The sequence below is a fragment of the Argentina silus genome (genome assembly GCF_951799395.1).
Source record: "Argentina silus genome assembly, chromosome: 1".
Taxonomy (NCBI): Eukaryota; Metazoa; Chordata; class Actinopteri; order Argentiniformes; family Argentinidae; genus Argentina; species Argentina silus.
The window spans coordinates 27,972,870-27,998,216 of NC_139655.1; the positions used below are offsets into that span (position 1 = coordinate 27,972,870).

At 45.0% G+C, this 25,347-nt stretch overlaps 3 protein-coding genes across 4 annotated transcripts; 1 reads left to right on the plus strand and 2 right to left on the minus strand.

The window, feature by feature from the left end:
* Positions 1-706: 706 nt before the first annotated feature.
* LOC310801276 (choline-phosphate cytidylyltransferase B-like) lies at positions 707-7,181 on the plus strand (the record flags this gene model as incomplete). 2 transcript variants are annotated; one of them, XM_083665269.1, is made up of 8 exons in its annotated part: positions 707-836; positions 4,448-4,547; positions 4,795-4,911; positions 5,150-5,301; positions 5,448-5,526; positions 5,718-5,860; positions 6,052-6,240; positions 6,966-7,181. In XM_083665269.1, exons 1-8 carry the CDS (start codon positions 762-764, stop codon positions 7,179-7,181), a joined length of 1,071 nt encoding a protein of 356 aa, XP_083521395.1. In that variant the 5' UTR covers positions 707-761. The 2 variants fall into 2 exon arrangements, with proteins under 2 accessions (XP_083521395.1, XP_083521396.1); XM_083665270.1 differs by lacking the exon at positions 707-836 and adding an exon at positions 1,819-1,869.
* Positions 7,182-8,740: 1,559 nt separating this feature from the next.
* Positions 8,741-16,155, minus strand: LOC310812414 (pyruvate dehydrogenase (acetyl-transferring) kinase isozyme 3, mitochondrial). The gene is made up of 11 exons (XM_083680958.1): positions 15,814-16,155; positions 14,489-14,630; positions 14,273-14,344; positions 13,522-13,706; positions 13,223-13,312; positions 12,991-13,068; positions 12,649-12,725; positions 12,222-12,323; positions 12,010-12,120; positions 11,730-11,843; positions 8,741-11,478 (listed from the first exon to the last, which is right to left on the minus strand). The coding sequence occupies exons 1-11, from the start codon at positions 15,914-15,916 to the stop codon at positions 11,329-11,331; spliced, it is 1,224 nt and encodes a 407-aa protein (XP_083537084.1). The 5' UTR covers positions 15,917-16,155; the 3' UTR covers positions 8,741-11,328.
* A 642-nt stretch (positions 16,156-16,797) lies between these two features.
* On the minus strand, positions 16,798-24,453 carry LOC310804634 (organic solute transporter subunit alpha-like). Its single transcript, XM_083669952.1, has 8 exons — positions 24,156-24,453; positions 21,997-22,148; positions 21,755-21,828; positions 21,245-21,403; positions 20,585-20,696; positions 20,344-20,490; positions 20,078-20,183; positions 16,798-19,967 (listed from the first exon to the last, which is right to left on the minus strand). The coding sequence occupies exons 1-8, from the start codon at positions 24,226-24,228 to the stop codon at positions 19,807-19,809; spliced, it is 984 nt and encodes a 327-aa protein (XP_083526078.1). The 5' UTR covers positions 24,229-24,453; the 3' UTR covers positions 16,798-19,806.
* Between the last annotated feature and the right edge of the window lie 894 nt (positions 24,454-25,347).

Sequence of the window (25,347 nt, forward strand, 5' to 3'; positions counted from 1 at the left end):
TAAAAAGTAGGACACGTAGGCCTAATCTATAGAGTGTGTGTCTGCGCCCAGATATGTTTTTGCCTGTGCAGAAAAGTGTTGCCTGTTTATCCAAATGAAGCTTGTTTCCATAGCGACCTGCTGGCGGGACTCTTCGGTGCTCACAAAAGATTCCTGTCCCAGATTGGAGGATTAAAAGCGCGCTCGTGCGTGCCGTCTCGCAGGACCAGGGGGCGATATAGAATGGCATTGGCACCAGTGCGTCCAACATAGCAAAAGACAAAAGCTTTTTTATCCTCGCTCCCCATGTCGAAATGTAAGCATACTTTTCGTAGTTTCTTAATGGCGACAAACAAAAACACACAAATCCTCAAAAGTCACACTTCGATTATATGAAAAGGACTAATTGCTCTATACTGTACGCATAAGCACACACTTCTTGGCCATGTCCTGGCCAAAATATTGAGTGTTTGAGGGTGAAGTTCAACAGACTACCCCATTTGCAACTTTATCATCCTCCCACAAACTCTAGTAACCTATTGGTCACACGAGCATCTACTTAGCCCACTTGGAAGCAGACAGCATGGCGTGAACTCTACTCGCCGTTTATCGTCCTCGGCCGGCTTATTTAAAAGCAGACGCGCGCGCCTCGCTCCACTGCACTCGTGCACTGAAGGGCTGACCGATCGTGCCTGCCGTCGGGCGGAACGAGGGGAAAGAGGCGTTATATGGACCAAGCGGACAAGCAACACTTATGAAATCAAGATTGGCTATTGCACACAATGGTGGGACACCGACGCAACTTAACGCACCCCAATTACCCAGGTGCGCCCGAACGCAGGAGGGGACCGCGCAAGGTAAACTACCCAACTTACTCTTGACAAGACAACTTATTCTGTTTCGCACCAGTATCCTCCTGCTCGACAGTGCTTGTTGAAGGGACCAACACTATTGAAGATGAACAGCCACTCATCACAAAAATGACATCTGAATATATCCTTATATAGTTTACTGGCTCTGTTCATCCACACTGCTAGACTATGTGTTCCTTTGAATTCTGTGACAGTAGAACAGGAGGGGTAGCCAGACTGACCAGGTATGGTGCTCTGCAGCAGGTGTGTGATGTACGTGAACATAATGTCTATGCCCTGCTATATTCACTGTAGTCAAGGATACAGTGATCTCTTTGTGAACTTGGGAGCAGAGCACACTGTACTATCAGCTGACTTCTGACTCCTCTCCTTTCCCCCATGGCTACTGATCAGTTAAAGCCCTGGATAGGGCTAAACGATACTGCTTTCCCCTATCCTGTTCTGATTGATGTGATCAAGGAGGAAATGAGACAAGGAAAGGAGGCGAGTTCAGAGATTTGGGACTTACCCTTATCAGAGAATATACTGTACCATGATGCTCATTGCCATCTTTCACTGATGGTGCTATAGGCTGCTCAGCCAATCGTAATCCCCCATGCAAATGAGGCTGGAGGAGCCGCGCTCTGATTGGAGCCTGCCTCTTCCCCCTTGTTGGAGCTCTCTCCTCTTTGTCGTCGCCATGGCAAGAGTTGTGAGGCGCTTGGCTGCTGGTCTGTGATCGAGGGATCACTCTGCCAAAGGGAGGAGGGGGGAGGAGAGGAGGGAGGAGGAGACGGAGAGACAGAGGGGAGAGTGGGCGGGGGTACAGAGGGAGGAGAAAGAGACAGAGAGAGAGCGAACAAGAGAGAGAGAGAGAGAGACAGAGACAGAGAGAGAGAGAGAGAGACAGAGAGAGAGAGAGAGAGAGAGGCCATCGTCTCACAGATGCTGAGTCACAGACTGGGGGACAAACGCCGTATCCCATGAGCCTCTGGGAAACATGGAGGAGCTCGAGCACACTTGCCCTCAGCCGCGCACGGTAGGGTGTGTTTGGGTGTGTATTTATGTGCCGGTGTGTGTGTGTGTGTGTGTGTGTGTGTGTGTGTGTGTGAGAGACAGAGACGGACAGAAAGAGGGAGAGGCTTGCTAGCCTGGCTATTATGAAATGGACGGATCCTCTTTCAGTCTTTGTGAGATGCTTAGAATGCTGAGTGGACTGTGTGTGTGTTTGGGGGGCGGGGGGGCGGGGGGGGTGATAGGGGGTGAGGGGTGGGCAGTTGGGGTGTGTTCAGAAGAATTTGGAGTTCTGTGTGTATGTGTGTGTGTGTGTGTGGGTCTGTCTGTGTGTGTGTGTGTGTGTGAGTGAGAGGGGTCAGACAGCTCTGTCTTATTGGGTGGGCATCCTGACACAGATATCCTGAAGACGAGAGAATAATAGCACAAGGCTACAGACGGGTGATGCCAGCCCCGATCAGCCTCTCTCTCTCTCTCTCTCTCTCTCTCCCTTCTCTCTCCATCTTTCTCCCCCTCTCATTTATTTTTGGTGTCTCCCTTTGTCCTTCTCCATCTCTCTCCCCTCCCGTATGCTACCATCATAGCTTTGTTGTTGTTGTTTTTGCAGCTGATGATTTTAGAGTTTTCCTTTTTTGTGTGTGTGTGTGTGGTTAATCCTTCTGATGCCAGATGTTCACTGCCTTTGCCAACGTTAGGGATTTACAGAGCACGCTCACTGCGGTCATCCTGATTGGCTACTCGACGTCCTGGTTCGTCCGAGCCAACGTCTGCCCTTTGTCCGCTATCGGCCCCTCCTCCTTCTCACCTTGCACAGGGAATCATGGGAAATGTTACCTCAGTAAAATGTCCCCCCACTGTTCTGTTCCTGCCCCATCCGTTGCCATGGGGATAAGAGCTCACACGTCAGTTGCTATCGTCAACCGTCTGATGGTTGTTATTGTGTTTTGTTTTCATATCGTCACCTCAACTCTGGAGATGAAACACTCACACCAGGATCCCTGCCTGCATAACATTTATTCTATATATGGGAAACTGTGCTTGTGTTGATGACCACATGTTCTGAATGAATGAATGAATGAATGAATGAATGAGTCTCAGTGTGTCTCCATGGGTACATAGATGGTCCCTCGGTGTGTTTCTCATATCTCTCTGGTCTCTAACTCAGAAGATGTCTGTGCCAGTATGTGTGTGTGTTTGTGTGTGTGTGTGTGTGTGTGTGTGTGTGTGTGTGTGTGTGTGAGAGAGTGTGTGTTCATTATCCCTGTCAGTGTTCCCCCATTTTTTTCAATCTGTCTCCCCAGTTAATGAGAGTAAATGTGTGTGCGCGTGTCTGTGTCTGTGTGTGTGTCTGTGTGTGTGTGTGTGTGTGTGACATGTGTTTCAGAGGGAGACTGCTGTGAATTGTGGGGTGGGCATCAGAGCTGGAAAGTCTACTCTAGACTACAGAACTCTCTAAACAAGAGGGTGGAAGACAGAACTAAGGGCATGACACAGCTAACTCCACGCTTTTAAGAGTTGGAATAAAGTCATAATAATAATAATAATAATAATAATAATAAACCCTTACAGTAAACCCTCATCCAGGACTCAGGTGGGATTCCCGGGAGAGGAACAAAGAGAGAAATGAAGTCTGACTCTTGTCTGCATTCTGACCTCTGGCTCCTGAAAGGTTTTAGACAGCAGTTCAATAACAGCTTTGCCTGTCTCACACACATGCACGCACGCATGAACGCACATACGCACACACAAACACACAAACACACAAACACACAACCATGTACATACACACATGCAAACACGCACATACACACACACGCAAACACGTACATATACACACACAAACACACACACATACATACACACGTGCACGCACACACACACACTCTCTCTCTTACACACACACACACACACACACAGATCAATCGCGCTGAGTGCAGCTCTGCCTGTCACACAATCAATAGTTGTGATAAGGAGATGGTGTCAGATCTGATCAATATTCTAAAGGACATTACTGTAACCTTGCTGGAGACATTAATGCTACAGTATCCAACTTTTCTCCTCCCTCCATCCCTCTGCCATCATCCCTCTCCTTCTCTTTTCTCTACCCCCTATTTCTCCCCTCATCCCTCTCTCCCTTGCTTTCTCTTTTGTTTTTTCACCGTTTTATTCTCTTGTTCCTAAATCTCTTCTCTCTTTCAACATCTCCATGTCTCTCTGCGTCCCACCTCATCCCTCCCTCTTTCTTGTTTGGTAGGTGGGTTTGTTGAGGTGAAGAGTGTGTGTAGATGGGCGTGTGTCATTTGAAGGTAAAATGTGCTGACGTAAGTGCTCATCATACTGAAGTGAAGTGGTTTGAAAGTTGGTTTGAAAGTTAAAAGTCTTCCCCTCTCTCTCTCTTTCTCTCTCTCTCCCTCTCTCTCTCGTTCCCTCCCTCGCTCTCTCTCTCTCTCTTGCTCTCTCTCGCTCCCTCCCTCTCTCTCTCTTCCCCTCTTTCTCTCTTGTTCCCTCCCCCTCTCTCTTCCACTCTTTCTCTCTCTTTCCTCTCTCTCACTCTCTCACTCTCTCTCCCTCCCTGCATCCCCCCCCCTCTCTCTCTCTCTCAGACTTTGACTGAGCCTGCTATCTTCGCTAAGGAGACTAGCTGTGAGTGTCGCGCCCCTCATGAGAGACTCACCATCACCCAGGCCCGCAGAGGGACCCCAGGTACGCCTGCTCCTCCTCCTCTCCTCTCCTCCTCTTCATCACCCCTCCACCATGCCCGTTCTTCATCTGTTCGTTCTTCCTCTTCCTCGCATTCACTCCATCTCCCCCTCATCACTCTTCATTCACTGTTCTCCTCCTCCGCATCTGCACTCCTCCCTCCCACCCTCCCACCCTCCCTCCCACCCTCCCTCTTTTCTATTTTCCATCCATTATCTATCCATATGGTATTATCTTTCATTTTTCTCAGTGGATCGGCCAGTTAGGGTCTATGCTGATGGCATCTTTGACCTGTTCCATTCTGGCCACGCCCGAGCTCTGATGCAGGCCAAGAACCTCTTCCCCAACGCCTACCTGATAGTGGGAGGTATGGACATACACACACACACACACACACACACACACACACACACACACACACACACAAACCTCTATTAGGGAACACCACACACTGCCTAGATAGTATGACCACCATAAACATGGTTAACTTAAGTGTAAATGGTGTAAATTAACTTAAGTGTAAATGTGTGCCCTGTGTGCGTATGTGTGTGTGTGTGCGTGCGTGCGTGCGTGCGTGCGTGCGTGTGTGTGTGTGTGTGTGACAGTGTGCAGTGATGAGCTGACTCATAAGTATAAGGGTTTTACTGTGATGACGGAGGACGAGCGCTACGAGGCGCTGAGACATTGTCGTTATGTTGACGAGGTGGTCCGAGACGCCCCCTGGACGCTCACGCCCGACTTCCTGGAGAAACACAAGGTGTGTGTGTGTGTGTGTGTGTGTGTGTCTGTGTGCGCGCACATGCCTCTTGACAGTGTCTCTTCATGTAAACATGTCATTGTGTTTTTGTTTCATTCAGTGGAGTGTGTATTGTCATATACAGGATGTTCTTGATTATTTCTCAGATCGATTTTGTGGCTCATGACGATATCCCATACTCCTCAGCAGGAAGTGAGGACGTATACAAACACATCAAGGAGGCAGGTGAGTGTGTGTGTGTGTGTGTGTGTGTGTGTGTGTGTCTCAGGTATCCTCTATAATGTAACCTGATATAGGCAATGATAGCCACAGTATTTGTAATATATATATCCTTGTATGTGTGTGTGCATGTATGTGTGTTTGCATTTGCTTGTACATTTGTGTGCGTTATAACGTGTATCGTGTGTGTGCCATAGGCATGTTCGTGCCCACCCAGCGGACAGAGGGAATCTCAACCTCTGACCTAATCACTCGTATCGTCCGGGACTACGACGTCTACGCTCGACGCAACCTCCAACGTGGCTACACCGCCAAAGAGCTCAACGTGAGCTACATCAACGTAAGGCCAACGTTCTTTTACCAACACTCCACGATTCCACTTCAACACTGTCCAATGAAAACATAATGAATCTGAAGGCCAAACTGAATGGCCCAATGTTTTCAACCTGTAACTGTGTCTCCTCTAGGGCCAACGTTTCAGCAACGTTACTGTAGCATTTCTACAACGTTTCTTCAACGTTTCTCCCCCAGGAGAAGAAGTACCGTCTGCAAAACCAGGTGGATCGAATGAAAGAGAAGGTGCGTACGGTGGAGGAGAAAAGTAAACACTTTGTTTACCGCGTGGAGGAGAGGAGCCATGACCTCATCCAGAAGTGGGAGGAGAAATCACGAGAGTTCATCGGCAATTTCCTGGAACTGTTCGGCCCTGATGGAACATGGGTAAGTCAAGTCGTTCTGCCCATGTGTCAATCATGTAAATGTGCAGTACACTTTTGAATCACGTTTTATACTCTAATGGTTCAGCAAGAGCCTGACTTGACTTGTTTGAGTGTATCAGCGTAGTTCAGTCAGGACACACTATATTTCATATTGCGTGAAACTGGTAATACTTTACTTACATTCTACTGGATGTATTTGGATGGCTCCGCACTTTAGAGCTCCCTGCCTGGAGTTAAACGACCACAACTTGCAGGAGAGCCCCTAAATTAACAGACCCCCCGTAGGTCGGCCACATAAAGAGCGACCTATCAGGTGGAGGCTTGGAGTGGTGGGTGAGACGACCGTTTAAAACTAGTTCTCACAGTCAGTACAACCACGTAGCAACGGCTGGATGCTATGGAGGAGTGTTAACTTGGCTGCTTTAAAGTCTCTGTCCTTTGAACATGTGACTGTGTTTGTGCATCTGTGTAAACCAGCTGTTCCATCACCAGCTGTGCCATTGACTTAAAGTGCCCTGCCTGAGCTAGCTTCATGATTGTATCGCTTAGAAAATATTACGGTCCGTTTTATCTCCCTGTGACTGAGGTTGGGGTGCTTGAGTGCAAAGGGTTGACTTTCAACCTCATGTCCTTTTTTGACAGTTTTTTTTCTCTCTCTCTTTCACTCTCTCTCTCCTGCTCTCCCTCCCTCCCTCTCTCTCACCCCCTGCCCCTCCCTCACCACAGAAACAGGTGTTTCAGGAGCGCAGTGGACGGATGATATCCTACGCCCTGTCCCCCCGTGGGTCGCCTAGCAACAGCCCTCCCCGGGAACTCTCGCCATCACGCTCCCCCTCTCCCCCCACTCGCTGGCATCACCCCCGACCCTCACCCCCCACCTCCCCCAAAGGAGCATCCGCCTCCTTCAGTAGCATGAGTGAAGGGGACGAGGACGAGAAGTAGGGCCATGGATGTGGAACAAACAACCACACACACACACACACACACACACACACACACACACACACACAACGTCTCTCTTAGCCTCACTATCTGACAGGTGCTCACATACACACACGCATGCATACACACAAACACAAACACACACAAACACACACCGTTACATCCCCTTCTACACACCGGCAGCAATGACTGGATGCTGAAACTGTATCTTCCAGGAAGTTGTAGATATGCAAGAAAGAGGGTGGTCATGGGAAGTGTAGTCATGTGCTGCAGGTAAGAACAGCACGAAGAAGCCATCACAGTCCCTGTTGCCTGGGTAACCGAACAGACAAAAGTGTAGAGAAGATGAAGACTAATCTGCTTTCGATTGCTCAGGCCTGACAGCGACTGTCCAAAACAGCCTGTTGATAATATCACCTCATCATTTTATATCCTCCTACTCTCTAGTTTATCATTTGTTTTTCTGAAATATCATATTACTGTAAAAATCATATTTTAGAGAAAAGGTGATGAGAATGTGTAAGACTAGGATAAACAATAGTTGGAATTAAGTTAATATTTAAGATTTTCTGTCAATTTACAGCCATCGTCTGTGGTGTGACTTGGTGATGTTCAGTGAGCACAATGTTACAGAACCGTCCAGATAGAGACAGACTCCATAGACACACAGACACCATTCTCTATCATGTAGATTGGGAATATATGTCCATTCTAGGCATTCTCTTTCTATATCATCAAGAGTCAGCGTTCTGTAACCTTGTGCATACTGATTGTGCCCCAGTTTGTGGATATAAAAGAGAGAGACACTGCCCCCCTGAGCAGCAGAAGGGTTACTGCAGCCACTGACTTGATGCAAGTCCTTACAAGATTATTTGACATGAATTGCTGTGTTACTTTACTGTACATAAAACCTGTACTGGTATCTAGAGAGATGTCTTCACCATTGTCGTGGTTATAGTGTGGAACTCCTGGTTCTTGATGATTGCTAAATGAACACACACTTGCAACTGCAATATCATCATCAGGGATGTTTGTCCCCACCCAAAATGGCTACCTGGCCCCTTATCCATAACAGTGCTTTCGATTAGAGAAAATGGTCTATCAATTCAAATGCTTTTAGAATGTACAATGGTGACCAAGCATATAGAGCAAAGGTAGAAGTAGTCAAGCTCTCTCCCAGGCTCAAGTCCAGCTTGTCACATACTATAACACACAACTGTGAAATCCCTTCTAAGCGATATCTTCATAGGACACTCCATAGGCCACCACTGTTCCACACAAGTGATCCACATCGAGCCAGATGAAACCCCATCCCACCACCTCCTCTGATCCACTTTAGAGACGTTATTGTCCTGTATGCACTAAATGTAACCCTGCACTGTATGTACACATCTGGGAATGTGTGTTCTTTTTGTTTGTATCATCTTATTTTCTAATATATAATTCCAAATGGCTTAATATGTAAATAAATAGAAAATGTATCATATAAAGAGAAACATGAATGCTTCTTTTTTTTCTACCACACCACACAAATGAAAACCTGCACTGGCAGTGGTATTGGGAGTTGTCTTTATTGTACATTTTAACAGTTGACAGTAGGTATTGTAAGCTTGATTTCATGCTGAATACCTTCATCGTATGTGTGTGTATAGAACATGCGTGCATACAGAAGAGTTACTGTCTGCTCGTGATAACAGGGGTTCCATACCTTGGCATGACCTTCTCTACAGGGAGGAGCTCATGCATACAAAGTGCTCAAACATCTCCTTACATCAGAGATACAGTAGGGAGGGACACATGAGGAATCACTCCACACAATGTACTAATCAATACCATAAAAGTTCAAAAGGGTACGGTTTCTCTCTCTCGGAGTGTGCTGGACACCCCAAAACTAAACAATCACAACACAGTTACAGCGACAACTAGACAGAGGCTCAATTCTAAACATTTTCCAGTGCATTCTTCCCTCTGAAATGACAGGATGGGTGTAAGCAAGGGTTCCATAAAATGGCTTGCACCAATCCAATCCAATCAAGTCATGAATGACAGAACTTCAAGGAAAGGTTAGGTTAAGGTCCGCTCTTATGTGGACTGGAGCCTTTCATATCACCAACCTGCACCCAGAATACAGTATACCCAAAATATACTGCCTGCCCCATTCAAAGCACTGGACGCAGCTCACACTAGGCATCCACACTGGTACAACACTGGAATAACGCTGTGAGAACATTAGGAGAGCCGTACATGGTTGTACTGAAGTCTGTACTGAGTGATGGCAGGTTGTGAAGGCGTTGGCAGTGCTAAGACGTTCAAGTTTGGCTGAAAATTAGAGAGAGGTGGGCTGTATCTCAATAGGCTAAAAGGGCTATCCCATCAGTGCAGATGGAAGGAATGAGACCAGTAGAGGAAGCCACTTGAAACTATGGAGACGCACCCATGATCAGGCTGTTAACATGGTCTATAATCCATGATTGGTGCAAGTTTAGGCCACTTCTCATAAACTGACCAATGAGTATGAGGATAAGTAGAAAGTAACAAAAAACTGACAAGAAGATCAGGTGTGACTTCCATGAGTCAACTGATCAGAATCCTGTCAGAAATGTAGAACAGAAAGTGTGTGTAGATTTGGTTCTGTGTTTAAACACCAACAGAGAGAGGTCAAGTAAGATGCCTCAGTGAAATAATCATCTATAGAAATGTAAAGAAAAGTACAAAATTAAATAAATACTCAAAAAGAACCCCTCTTCCAAAGTAAAAAACAGAACATTTGTTGCCAAGTATATCAAACAGGTTCAACACCTAGACCCTACAGAAATGTAGTTCCCCCCAAAAATGACCCAATGACACTACATTTGTCTTGACACCTGGCTAGAAATGCATCTCTCAACTAATGGTTCCTTCCGTCGTTGAAGAGTATTGGTCACACACACCGATTGAAAAACATTACTATTTCAAAATACTCAAACAGTTCAAGCTCATTCAAAGTACAGACATAAGGAATGGTAGTACTAGTGAGAAACAAGGCTGTCTTGGTGTGGCTCTGTTAGCATTAGCTTTGTAGCATTAGCTTAGCATGAGAGTCCTGCACATGCTCTCTCTGGAAGGAAAGGTCCATATTGCTTTAGGGGTGAAGTGGGACATGGTAAACAAAGCTGATGTAATGTAGTTTAGTTAGCATTGGTCATGTACTGTAGCATTAGCCGAGTCACGCTTGGTCCATTCTTAGCAAGGGTCTTTGAAGCTGTAGCAAGGGTCAATACCATAGCTGCTATAATGTAATGCTGGTGTGGAAAGCTACAGGAAAGGCAAGGCTGACATGGTGTAGCATCTTCAATTTAAAACGTTCCATAGGTCCTTCTCTGAGACTGCTTTTCAGGCAGCAGAGCTAGGCAGGCTGGGGGGAAGTGGTAAGGGAAACTGTCTCAGAGAGCAGAAGTGGAGGGGTCAATATTGGTCATTATCTGACCTGTATTCTCTGACTTCTCTCAAACCAAGACATACATCACAAATAGAAAAAAAATTAAAAATTAAAAACTAAATCCCAACTTTCTCCCTTTTAAAGTGGACTTTGTTTATACATCTAATACCATCATTTGTTTCAAATTCAAGTTCTAAGGCCCTCTTGTCGAAATAACAAAATAAATACTATATTTGTTTCCTTCTGTAATATAAATATAATATGGTCATCATAGTGCATACTAATGTTCTAATTGGTTCCCATTGTTCCTAAACAGAACTTATACCTGTGTTGTTCTTATAGTAATTCTGTCTCCCTTTTCTACCAACGGAGCAGAGTGCCACTGTAACTATGACAACGACCCATTGAACCTTTATGTGACCCATCGAAACTGTGTCCCAAAGAGAGGAACCGAAACCTCCTTTTCCTTTATTACTCTGAAACACGAAGCCTCTGTCCTCGTCTGTTTGAGAGGGAGGAAACAGGGGCCCTATTATGTTGGGACTGTGGGACTGGACACAGAGAGAAGAGGAAAGGCAACTTTCTCCAGCTCAGAGGCAGAATCCGTTAACTGCAGTGGCTGAAAGAGCCACAAGGGGGAGATGTGTGGTCATTGGTCAGTAACACTAGGGTTAAGAGGAAGGGGGAGATGTGTGGTCATTGGTCAGTAACACTAGGGTTAAGTCAAAGTTATCTGTTGTTCTTGTATTTGGATTTGCTGGCGTCGCGCGGCTCTTTGCTCGGGTTGCTCCAATCGTCGGCCTCGGGGCTGGTCTGGTAGTGTCGCCATGCCGACTTGTTGAAGACAGGCAGGCGCTCAAACGACTCGCTGGACAGGGCCTGCAGAAGGAGGCGGGATGGACGACAAACAAAAGGATCAATGAAAACTCTCAATCTGGTGACGGGTATGGAGATCGACCAATTGTAAAAGCGTAGTTGTTCTTCATGCGGTACCTTAGATTGAGCGAGTCACAGAGGAGCTAGAAAATAGATTTGGCTGTTCAAAAAGCTAGGACCTGGAGACCCGCTAGTTGTATACACTGCGAGTTAGAAGAGAGTTGCCCACCCCCCCCCCCCCCCCCCACACCTACCTTCAGGTAAATGACAGCATCAGTCCCCACCCCTTCCATGGAGTAGAGCTTCAGGTCACCCTGGAAGTAACGAGCATAGAGTCTGGAGATGGGCAGGCCATAGCCAAAACCAGCCTGGAGGGAGGGAAAGAAGGAGAGGGAGAGAGAGAGAAAGAGAGAGATAAAGGCATTGTACCACTGAGACGACTCAACACCGTCGAGACAAACTTTGATAGTGAGGCTGTGAAAGACGTGTTTGATCTGTGTGTGTGTGTGTGTGTGTGTGTGTGTGTGTGTGTACCAGAGGGACAGCAGTGGAGGGCTCTAGGCTGGGTGTTGGAGCAGTGGAGTACATGTAGTTGAATAAACGATCTATCTTCCTCAGGGGGACACCTCCTCCCCTATCACTGATCTGAGAGAGAGAGAGGGAGAGGAGGGGGGGTTAAGATGTTAGAAGTCACAGACACTATAGGTTAAAGAATGCATGTCTTCATCTGTGTGTGTGTCTCTTACCTTTATGGAGAGGTCCTCTTTGCCCAGAGTGACTTTGGCTTTCACTGGAGGTAAGCCCTCCTTACTGTCCTCATGCAGCTCCACTGTGGCCCGCATGGAGTTCTACACACACACACACACACACACACACACACACACACACGAAAAACTGCAGTTAATTACCTTGGTTCAATAGAGTGGAGATCCTTGTGGAGTTCTTCTCATATCAACTTGCATTACAATCTGTTTTAATCACAGATCACAGAGAGCCATTCGCTGCTACTAGCACAGAGACAGATACAGTACTGAACATGAGTATTTCAAAGCACAACCTGCCACAACACAACTCTTGTTGTAAGAACACAGGGAAAGGTGGAGTCCTAGTCTTCACAAGCTCAACAGATCATCAGTCATACCAGTGAAGGTAGTGGAGAGCCATGTGACTCACCTTGAAGAGCTCAAACAGCATGTGGAACAGGTGAGAGGGCACGTACACCGCCTGGATAGCCTTGTCAGGGGCCTTCACTGGGACACATAGGGAGAGGGTGTGAGACTGGGTCTCTCTCTCTCTCTCGCGCTCTCTCTAATAAGAAACATTCTGCACATTTTAATCACAGTGGGACTAAATCTAGCCTCCTCTGCAACCACAGTCTAAATATAACCAACAACTATGGTTACAACTCTGAACAGTCTCACATTTCTTTGTGTGTGGAGCTCTAGTATTGCTCTGAATATATGGACGGATGGCTGGATCAGAGAAAGACAGAGATGTTTCTAGAAGATCTCTTACAGTTGAACTCCTCTATCTTGAGCTCTGGAGCAGCCAGGTAGTACTGTTCACACAGCATCTTGGCTGTTTCATACGCATCTGGAAGACAGAGTGAGGGGGACAGGGTATCAAACAACACATGTCTAATGTGCATTCACATCACGATGTTATGTCTTTCCCAGATCAGTGAGGATGTAGGAAAGGAGACAAGGAGACGAAGGAAGTGAAGATGCACCTATAGATTAGTCCTCACCTTTGACGACCTCGGCCACGCTGCAGGTGGGGTCAATGCTGCCAATGTGTTTGGGGTGGGCGGGGTTCGTGTCGTTGCCAAACAGGAGAGCTGAGAAGATTAGACAATTAAGACATGCATGGTCATCTAAATCTTCAGAGAATGCACGCACACGAGACAAAGTACTGTGACTGCATCATCACACAAGATTGTTGTTGTTGTGATGGTGGTCTGTGTGTGTGTGTTATTGCGGGCGGATAAATAGCGAAACCGCACATCACTAGTGTGTGTGTGTGTGTGTGTGTGTGGTCATGACTCACTGTGCTGGTTGATGAGCATGCGGAAGGAGATGCGGTTGGTGTAAAAGCGGTCCAAGAAGTACTGGATGTTGCTGCTGATGAAGGGGTCAAAGCCAAACTTCTCCTTGTACTCGATGACCCCCTGGGCCATGGTGGGCACCACGTCATTGTGCCGGTTACGGATCTCGATCAGCAGTTCCAGGAAACTGGGACAACAGGAAGAGGGGGAGGAACCACTCATCACTCACCATTAACCAATCAACTGCTTGTTGTTTTGACTGTAGGCCTACAGGCTACACACACACACAATATTTCAGTCAAGATTACATTAAACCAACCACAACAACAAACAACCATTCAAAACTCACTGTACATGCACCATTCAGCCCTCTGATGTCTACTACACTGAGTATAGATCTCCAGTGGGTAGCTGGGCCTCCGATCTGATTCTCATCTCTTAATCCCTCATACTGTGTTATGGTATAAATATGCAAAATTGTGTCAATACGTGGTCAACAGGACTGCTGTATTTACCACAGGGTATTATCCTCAGGGAGATCTGAAGACAAGGACACAGGATGTAAACATGGTTGCTCAAGAAACCCCTCTTCTAGGCTCTACCTCATTCTCCATAGACCAGGCTCCTTGCTGTCCTCAACTCAGCCACATCATGCTAGTTCATCTATTGCTGTTCATTTGTCTTCAAAATATTATAGTCACCAGTGACAAACAAGCCGTATATGGAGAGGAAACTCTCTCCATAAATACTCACTCGTTCAGGGCATGAGGGTCCTCTGGTTTTCTGTTCTCATACCCCAATAGCTCCACAAAGCTCTGCATGTACCTGAGGAAACACACACGCACACAAACACACACAGTTTGTCAGTATACTACCCAAGGAACATTAAGAGCCTCCAGATGTAAATGCCCCTTATATTTCTGAGGTATGTTTGTGGTGTGTTATGTTGCGTGTCGGTGAGTGTCCCACCATTTCTGCACCAGTTTAATGGAGGGTTGGCTCAGCAGGTTGTCAGGCAGCAGGTTGACCTCTCTCATGGTGTTAGCCAACCGCACTGGCAACTCCTTACGCAGGAACATGTAAGACGTCTTCTCACACGCATTATCCCTCCCTGGGGGGGCAGGGGAGACAACGACAACAGATAGAGAGAGACATAGGAAGAGACAGGGTGAGAAAGAAATCTCATCTCAGCAGGTTGAGCATCACTGTACAGGACATTTATAGGGACCCTATGGAGATCACACCATGGGAACAAAATTCAATATTGAAAACAGAGAAGCCTACTCTGTGTGTGTGTGTGTGTGTGTGTGTGTGTCCAGCACTCAGCAAGCATGTGCACGCACTCATGCACGCACGCACACAGGACCCGCCAGCACTCTGAAAGCCTTACACAGCCTCAGTCTCCATCAGCGTGTGGTCCTCTAAATGAGGTTTCAGGTTCTCCCACTAACAAAAGAGGGATTATGTAAGAGGTGCAGTACTACAGCCAGGAAATCAGTCTGTTATCACAGTCGACCTGTTGAATTTGGAAGTGATAGCACTGTTTTAGGAGCATTCTTGTGAAAAGCGAAAGTATCTGTACTTTATTACCCATCAGTCACAGAAGATCAGAAGATGAAGATGTAGCAGAATAACAAGGGATTTGGCTAAATAAACACACAAGTCTGATATTATCATTAGTACAGTCTTAACATGTCTTTTGGGGGGGTGGGGTTGGGGGAGGGGGGGGGGGGGAGCTTGTGAGGACATCATGAAATACAATGACTAAGACCGCTCGGAAATGATACAGTCTGTAATGTAGCAAGATGACTCTGGTTTCTCTGGAATAGGCTTCAATCATGAGTCCTCCTACAATATTACTTCATATTGAAGTTATGCTGTAGTCAGCAAGGGACACATACTGTATGGACAACTATTGACCCTGTGAGTGAGAGCTCAGCTTTGGGTAGGGTTGCCTGCCTTGACACTGTGACAGTCTTGTACAGTACGTGACAAATGTCATGCGGCATTGCATCTCCCAAGTTCCAAGGCAATTTGAGGGCATCTAATGTAAATCATGTGATATTAGTTCAAATTGGTTCTCCAATTTTTGTGGATGCTCACTGTATGCCCTATATCCTTGGGTCTAATTTTGCAACTTGATTACAGCAAAGTGTCACGCGCGACCACGCACGAGGATGTTAACATTGGCAGAAAAACTGCAGGAAAGCAAATATGGCTTCATCTTGAAAATGACTTCACTAAATGGGAATAAATACACAGTCGACAGTTCAGCACAAGACATGTCTACTTACCAAAATCCAAAAATTGCTTGATAGAGAGCGGTGATGGTGAAAATCTAGAATAATATTCGATCTTCGGGGAGGTGTTTTTCAGAAGAGACATCAACAACCTCATTGTGAAAAGTTGATGTTATGATCTGTCCCTTAGAAGGACGATGGATGGCTAGATTAAAAACACCCCACCACATACAATTACACTTACAGCGGGATGTAACATCCTTTGTCAACGTCCACATTTGAGGTTTAGCTCTAGTCTAGACCTGCAACTAGATTCCCCAAAAGGTTCAATGATGAAAAAACAATTCTAATTTTCTAGAATGGCTCCGTTGCGACATTGTTGCATAGAATAGCACGTAGGCCTACACTAGCTCGATAGTCCTCTGTCAACAGCACGTGACACCAATTGAGTCGGTGTAGAACTATGATTGGCTTATACTTCGTCCATAAAACCCGGTAGTAAGAACATATAGCGATTGGTGGGCTGGCTTGTCAGTCATCGGTGGACGCCTCTGTCTCTGTTTGACAGGCTGGTTGATTGGATAAAGTACTAAACAGTTGCTTGAATCTGCATCCTTGATAAGAGATCTGAAACCATTGCACTGTTGTTTTGTTGCGCATGATGTAAACCATCCAAAACCAACTAGATGACTGGGCAAAATAGGTTCTCTGTGTTACCAGGGAGAGGTTACTACCTTGGCGTCTGTCTGACAAAGATCAAGATAAGAATGACCTTCGGTATCCAAAGTTGTTTTCCAGGTACAGCTTGATGTCATTTAGCTCCAGTCATTGTTTCCTACTGCCACCTAGTCAATTAAGCCTGCAACTACAACTAAACAATGTACTTATACTACACCTATTTGTGGTGAGTAGCATGTGTGTGTGTGTGTGTGTGTGTGTGTGTGTGTGTGTGTGTGTGTGTGTGTACGAGACAGGGAGTTTATGTTCTCTGAATTCTCTCACTCAATCATTGCACATTTATTTTATTTGTATGTAACCTTTATTTATACAAGGGAAACACACTGAGACCAAGGCCTCTTTTGCAGGTGCACCCTGTCCACAATATTTACACAATAACAAAACAACACATAACAAATACAACACAGTTCAATACAGAAATCAATACATCATAAAACACAGAGAAACAATCACATCTTTCACCTAGGAGGCCCTCAATAAACACCCTAAATTGCCCAAGCGGCACCAGAACTTCCAACTGAATTTTTTTCTGTAGATTGTTCCAGCAGTTAGGTGCAGCATAACTAAAAGTGTATTTACCCAATTCGGTGGAGACCCGGGGAACCTCAAGAGTTAACCAACTCTGAGAATGGGTTAGGTAATTAATGTATTGAATTTTAATGAGCTTAGGTAAACTGGGAGTTTATGTAGTAGGGCTTTATACATAAAAAGGGAGTAATGAAGAGATCTACGGGATTTTAGTGAGGTCCAGCCAACCTTTTGATAAAGTATGTAATGATGAGTATTAAAACTATCACCTGTGATAAAGCAAAGAGTGCCATGGTAAATGGCATCCAAAGGTTTAAGAGTAGTGGCTGCTGCATTTTAGTAGATGATATCACCATAATCAATCACTGGCATGAAAGTTGATTGTACCATCTGCTTTCTGCTGTTCAGGGAAAGGCACAATCTATTCATATAAAAGAAGCCCACCTTAAATCTTTTTTTAACAAGTAATCTGTAATTTGGTAAATAACATATATTTTGTCTTTCCAGCATTAAGCACCAACCTCAGCCCAACAAATGCTCTCTGCAGGACAGTGTATGCAGACTGTAGCTTAGAAAGAGCCTGGTCAATCATAGGGGCAATAGCATACACGACAGTGTCATCAGCATATAGATGCAATTTACAATTATTTACAGATAATCCAATATTGTTGATGTAAATAGTCAAAAGAATCAGACCAAGAATTGATCCTTGTGGAACACCCTTTGTTATGTCCAGAAAATCTGATTTAACACCATCAGTTAAGACACAATGCATTCTGTCCGTTAAATAATTTTCAAACCATCTACATGAAGCCTGATCCAGGCCTATTTCAGAGAACCTCTGAATGAGTAGGTAATGGCCGACCGTATCGTATGCCTTGGAGAGATCTATAAATAAGGCAGCACAATGTTTTTCTGACCTAGGCAATTTAACACATCATTTAAGACAAGTGTAGCTGCTGAGACTGTGCTATGACCAGGTCTAAAGCCAGACTGATGCACATTTAGAATAGAATGAGAAGATAAAAAGGTTCTTAGCTGGGAGTTGACCAGGGACACTTTGGAAAGGCAAGATAGCTTGGATATTGGGTGGTAGTTATGTAGGTCGGAGGGGTCACCACCTTTATGGAGAGGGAGCACATGGGCTGTCACCCAAACCTTGGGGATAGCACCTGAGATAACAGTCAGATTAAAAATGTGTGTCAATGAGCAAATCTGGGAAAGCTGCAATAGGCCTGGATCAAGCAGATCAGCCTCAACATCAATTTTAAGGAGGGCATCTAGTTTATCACAACTAGATAATGGTTGAAATAAAAACAATGATTCACTAGTAGTTGACTGATCTCCCATCGAGCCAACTGTAGGCTGGGAGATGGAAATGCAGTCGACCGTCTGACCAGGGTCAGCCAAACCACCATCTCTCAAATAAAAAGCCTGCTGAGATAAAATGCTGGTTAAATGCATTACTTATCTAAATTTTCTCTGTAATGAGGCCAGAGTCTGACAAAACTTCTTTAGGTAGGGATGAAGAGGAATTTTCATGCTTCAGTACATTCATTGTTTTCCAACATTTTGTAGGATCACCAGCAGAATTCAAGATAGCACTGAGTAAATAGCTTGATATAGATTTCTTAATCGATGAGGTGCATCTATTTCTCAGTTGTCTGAAAATCTACCAATCAGCTACCGAGTCCGTTTTCTAGCTTTGGCCCAGGCCTAGTTTCTCAACAAAAGGAGATCTGTGAGTCCTGTGGAAAACCAAGGATTAGATCTATTCTTAATTGTAATGTGTTTAAAGGGGGCATATTTGTCTGCCATTGATGTAAATATAGATGAGAAATGTTCTAGAGCCAAATCGGGGACAGCTATGCAGCTGATAGGGAAAAATTTGACCAATGTAATGACCAATTTGATCATGTAAAAAATCTTGCTCGCTAAAATGTAAAAAAATGTATTTTTGGAATGAAATGTGGAACAGATTTATTTATCCTTTCATCTCTAATCCAGGCTACCGGACAGTGATTGCTAATGTCATTTGCAAAAACACCACTGGATATATACTTATAAGGCCTATTTATTAGAATGATGTCAACATACATTGCACGTACAATCATTTTGTGCTGTGCAGAGTGCACATACATGCATTTAAAAATAATTGACAACACAAATATGATCAACTGAAACTGATAATGCTTAAAATGTTAAAACCGTATATTATCAATTGACCATGATGACACTGTACATTTCACCGTAGCCATGGTGAATCTCATACTAAGTGGAATAAAAAATAAATTTCTTATATTACAGTTATGCAACAGGTTCTTGAATCCAATCATTCTTACATTACATTTATATAACAATTTCTTTCATCTAAGCCCCCTATAAGCCCTTCTGATACATCTTTATACAGTTTTATGAAAATTAAATGACTTCTTACTGAGAGGACTTGAAACTGGGATCAAACCCTACTACTCTTAGGAGTATACACAGTTTCATTTCCACAGAATCCATTCCAAGATCATAACATATTTAGTATTGTATACATCCACAAAGCTCAATTCTGCTCCAACAACTCAATCATCTGTTTATCCCAAGAACAGCTCCTCCCCATTTGTAACAGCCAGAGATATCATTGGCCGTATCGCTCTGTCACTCTTTCCCACGGAGTGGATTATAGGAAAGAGCGATCATACAGGTGTACCGCTGACCTCAATGCATTCATCCAGTGTGCTCAGTCCCAGTATGATCCGCATGCGCATGCACACACACACATCTGCGCTCTCATGCCAGGGCCTCAGAGTTCTCAGACGGAAGAACCATCTTGGTTTTTTCATCTTCTTCATCGTCGTCGCCAGGCAGCGGTTCATACTGCCGGCGGTACAACAGACGCGTTACCAAGGTGATGATGAACATCTCCAGGATCAACAACTGCTGACTCATCACTAGAGAGAGGGAGAGAGGATTTCAAGGCAAGGGGACCAAAGGACACTGTGATTAAGGTGGTATTTGATGGATTGATAGAGAGACAGAGGACAGAAGAGAGATCACTCACAGTATCCCCTGGCCTGGGAGGAGTAGGGTGGGGCACAGGCGATGGTTCCATTCATGGCCAGGATGTTGATGATGGCTGACTGCAGCTGACTCAGCACCAGAACCAGCTACACACACACACACACACGCACACGCACACGCGCACACGCACATCAAAAACCACTGCAGTTACCAGCTAAAAAATTCACAATACATCATTATTGCCTGATTGGTTGACATTTATACACTCCCGGCTCTCCTTTGATTGGTTACTGAGGGTTCACTCACCTGGTACATGGCGTATTTGGGGATGATCTTGAGGCTGCTCAAGGTGGTCTTGAGGTGCATGAACATGATGGCCACAGGCCACAGGGCAATGATGGTCAGAATGCCCACGAAAGGGTTAATCCAGATAGCAGCACCCGTTATCGACAACTGGAACACAAACATACAGCATTGCAACAGTATGAGTAGGCATAATTGTGTGTGTGTGTGTGGGTGGGGGGGTGGTTCCAAACTCAAAACTCACATCTGTCAAGTCGAAGTTCTGATTGGTCCAAAGGATGATTGACAGGATGGTGAAGACCACCTTGAGCAAAGCAAACTGGAATGAGCCCAGCTTCAGCAGGAACAGAGAGCGTCTGAGAAGATCAGAGGAAAATCACTCACTCAACATATAATGTTTATCTAGCACTCCCTCAACATTTGTCGACATTCTATGAATACATCTAACTCTCTCTCTGAATATCAAATCTAACAGACAACTTTTGAGCTATGAATTTTTGGCCACCTTTGATTTTGAGGTGAACTATCCCTTTAAATCCATATAACCTGGATCCCTAGGTTAAAGCATCCTAAGAAGAGAAGGCTCTTTTTCACTTTAGCCCTTGACCAGTAGGGGGCATATGTTGTAAGGGAGAGTATGGTACTATCTATTGGTGCTGTGTATATAGGGGCCTGTATGGTAGCAGAGTGAGTGGCCACGGGTACATTCAACCTGCCCAGAGGCACCAAACAAACACGCCTCATTTTTACAACTGAAAGACCTCTTAGGATCAGTGAGATTATGCAACAGAGTGACAGCCTTGAATGGTACAGTTGAACGGTACACTTTTTGTAGTGACTGGTCAACAAAATTGGAATGGCTGAGCTCCAGGTCGCGTGTGCGTGTGTGTGTGTGCCTGGTTACCGTGTGATGGCGACGTTGGGCAGGCAGGGGCAGCAGCAGCAACAGGGTCCAGTACTGATCCTCAGGCTGTTCTTCCCCGCTCGCCGTAGAAACGCCTCGTCACCCCCCACCTCCTCAATCATCAGCACCAGGAACTTGAACACGACGATCGCAAAGTACCTAGTGAGGGAAAGAGGGATGGAGAGGAGGAGGGGGGGGGGGGGGGAGGGTGAGGGCGGAAGAGAGAAGTGAGAAAGAGGGAGTATTGCTCCGCTATGTTTTTAGTCTCTCTCCATGTTTTGCTGAGACAGCGTGAATCTTCCTGCTCTCTCAATGCTCTCTCTCAACAGGATTTCCTGTCTGAGACAACACTCAGCACTGTGAGAGAGGAAAGAAGAGGAGAACAGGAGAAAAGGGGGGAAGAGTGAGGGGAGAGAGAGAGAAGGAGAGAGAGAGAGAAAGAGAGGAAAATTGAGCAAGAGAGAAAGTAGGATAGTGAGATTGAAACGGATAGAGGGGTGTGTGACTTACGTTGCAGAGGTCATGTCGGTGAACATTGTGGCTCTGGGAATCCACATCCCCACACAAGACATGGTGCCGATCACCTGAGAGAGACAGAGACACACGCACACAAAAGAAAATAAACAATTATTATTCTTCCAATTACTTTCTACTTTCAGCAGCAGTGATCATTTCCTTCATGTGCTTTGAAACAAAAACGAAAAATGTCATGCATTGTGGAATGCCCCTGGATCTCCACACTATGCTCTTACCGGCGCTGCCCCATTGACCCAGATGATGGCGCCCTTCTTGTGGTTGGGCACCTTCTTATAGATGTAGACACATTCCTCCATGTACACCAGCAAAGACACAGCAGCCATGGAGGTCAACACAGAGTACAGGACAATCCCAAAGATGTCCAGCTCTGGAAGAATAGAATAGAATAAAACATGCATGCTGATAAGCTACAGTATAAGTACAGGTGAGTACCAACGGTCTAAGGTGGTTCGGTTAACCTTGTGTCCTTTCCTTTACCTGACTCCCCACCTGATATGAAAAAAGACACCTTTGCTCTCTCTAGGGCTTTAACTATGAACCAGTTTACATGGAGCCCTCATTTTGCAGACTGCCCATTGTGAAGGAGATGCAAGGGTTTGATTGTGTGTGTGTGTGTGTGTGTGTGTGTGTGTGTGTGTGTGTGTGTGTGAGTGAGTGAGTGAGTGTGTGTGTGAGTGAGTGTGTGTGTGTGTGTGTCAGAGAAAAGTGTGTGTTTTCTGGGAAAGGTGGGTGTTTGCTGGGAAAGATGGGTGTTTGCTGGGAAAGATGGGTGTTTGCTGGGAAAGATGGGTGTTTGCGAGAAGACCTGTTCAACGAAATAAACAGGCAATGAAAAACAGAACCACAGATTTCAACAAAACGTTGGCATCCCGGTGTTATACTCACTTCAGACACACACACACACACACACACATTAAAAGGCTCTCACACACACATGCCCGCACACATCTGTGTGCAGATCTGTCTCTTGCTATGACTTCTGGGAAATGCATCCCAGTGTGGGAAATGGGCTCAGACAGACACATACGGACATGATTATCTTAATCATGACAACAGCTGTTGTGGCTAAGAGAAACTGGGATGGAAAGGAAATAACAAAAGACAGGGAGCCAGACATTCTGAGTCATTCTCTTGATGCCAGTTAAAGATATGGCGTGAACACATTAATTAAGCCTCTAATGTGCCATTAGCCGACGTCATCAAAACCTGGAAGCATCCAGTTCTGAGCAGTGCTTCGCACGCCTGTTTTTCCACCTTTTGACACTAATAAAAAAACTATATATTTTGGAATGTCCTTAACCGTTCTCTCTCCTATTCAAACACACGCACACAAACAGGTACACACACGCACATGCAGACACACGCGCATACATGCACACACACACCAGTCAATTTCCCATTGAGCATCTCTTCTTTTCTTCTGGGTATCATTGACTGTTCTTAGTTAAATGTAGAAACATGTTGAAGGACAATAAACATAATTCTCATCATCATCATCCTCATCAACTAGAGGGAGAATCCTGATGATTCTCCATCAGCACTTCCTGTCCAATCAATCAATGGGACAGTAACATATCGCATAGGGTTTATTCACAAGGGCATAGAAATGTGTATCAATAATAATAACTAAATCAATTAGTAAAACTCTTTTCACATGTAACATTTGGTGCAACAGACTTGACTTTCTCTACTAGAGTAGGTTATTGTGTCAGCTTTGTACATAAGGCTACATTTTGTATGTCCAATATTCAAAATATTCCACACACACGCAGATCCAGGAAAACATTCCCATGCCTCCATCAACAAACACACTTATTGTGTCTCTCAGTTATGTTGAGTACAGTAATGATTCGCTCGAATGGTTTTATTCTGTGGCCTACACAACGGCCTCTTCAAGACCATGGTATGTTATTATCACAATATAACATTGTGTGTTATGTTGACATACTGTATCACCTAAACATACACATATGCCTAATTAGCCTCCTCAGGGCACTAACTAAAATTGGGTCTGTCAGAATCATTGGAGTATGAATTGAATTATATCATGCGACATGAACTGAGGTGAAAGGATTAGATTTCATAAGAAGTTAAATCTCAACAGTCTCAATGGCGGCGGAATAAATCATGTTGCCAATTCTGTAAATCAATATACCAGCTTCCATTGAGCCCACATAATGTTGAGTACAATGGGTGTATGGGCAATGTAGTTACAGTGTCTGCACGACAGGTGCAACATTTATCAGACAAAAATCTCAGGAAAAGTAACTTTACATTACAAAATAGTTTTGCATAGTTAATCTTGAATAGAGGCGTTGTTATCGATATTGAGCAGTCGATAGGCGACAGTCGATGGCGGCGACGAGGCACTCACGTAGAATGATGTCGATGGCCAGCGGAGGTTGTTGTGTGCATCTCGGATCGATGGTTCGGTTGGACACGTCCATCCTGAGTCGTTTGGATGTTCACAAGCAACTGTTGAGAGCCGGGAGTAGGGTATCACAAAGAGCGCTCTATCCCACCCACATCCACACACAGCAAGTCAGCAGAAGTGATTGAAAATTAATGAATTATTGAGGCGTGCGCGGGGGACATCAGCTTCTCTTGAGAGCGAGCGCACCGATTCCGAACAGATTTAGGGGCGAAGAAGAATCACCGGGTTCCAGAGGAATTGTTGAACTAGTAGGACCCGCCTTCTGTTTCGCACTGGACGGTCGCTTTCTGACAAATCACAGTTGTGTTTCTAATCGGCGTAGGGGGACTCCTCAAAAGGGCCAATTGTGCAATCATGCCAAGCGCTTAAACACTGTGTATCAAACAGTCTGCATCCGCGCTCTCTTTTGCGACCCAGTGAATGCGCTGCGCGTGCGCGCTCTTTCACACGCACGTTCTGAAGAATTATATTTCTTTCACAATAAGTCGGGCCTTACTCTTATGCTATAGTAACGGTAAGACCGCATGTCTTTCCTAATGGAAAGTAAGAAAAAAGACAAGGAAAATGGGTTTGTGTGTGTTAATGACACAGTAAGGCCTGATGGAGACACAAAAGTGGACTAGGGGAGAGAGGGTGGATGAAAGAAGGGGAGTGGGGGAAGCATTCCTCGTCACATGCCTCACACTGCCATGGAAACAGGCTCACTATCATGTGATGTATTTAGGCGCTTCAATTTTGGCCCTTCACTTCCCACAGAAATGTACGTCATTTATCGACAGTAGAACTGATAGGTAAAGATTTAAAAAAAAAAAAAAAAAGGGTTACAGATTGACAAAAAGAACCAAAATGTTTTGACTCAACGTCAATGCAAGTAGGCTAAGAATAAGGCTATCCTATAGACTTAGCCTACTGTAAGGTTTGGATCTGTTTGTTAGTTTGTTCTTTGTTTCCAGTCCAAATAATAAGAATTGTTTTAATGCATGTATTGTCATGCCTGGTATGTCCCCTACGGTTCATGGTAATCGTTTATCAGAGGTTTTAGCTTGTTCCATCTCATAATATGAAACACAGCTACCCCCTCATTCTGATTCATAGCTGTGGGCTCTGTCCTCCTACCAACTCAAAGACAACA

Coding starts and splice junctions, on each gene's coding strand:
- LOC310812414 (XM_083680958.1), bottom strand. CDS start 15,916: ATGAGGTTGTTGATGTCTCTTCTGAAAAACACCTCCCCGAAGATCGAA. Junction 13,069..13,222: donor CGTGGCCGAGGTCGTCAAAG/GTGAGGACTAAT, acceptor TCTGTCTTCCAG/ATGCGTATGAAACAGCCAAG. Junction 12,324..12,648: donor TGCTGTTTGAGCTCTTCAAG/GTGAGTCACATG, acceptor GTGTGTGTGTAG/AACTCCATGCGGGCCACAGT.
- LOC310804634 (XM_083669952.1), bottom strand. CDS start 24,228: ATGGACGTGTCCAACCGAACCATCGATCCGAGATGCACACAACAACCT. Junction 21,404..21,754: donor ACCGACATGACCTCTGCAAC/GTAAGTCACACA, acceptor TTCCCTCACTAG/GTACTTTGCGATCGTCGTGT. Junction 20,491..20,584: donor AGAACTTCGACTTGACAGAT/GTGAGTTTTGAG, acceptor TTTGTGTTCCAG/TTGTCGATAACGGGTGCTGC.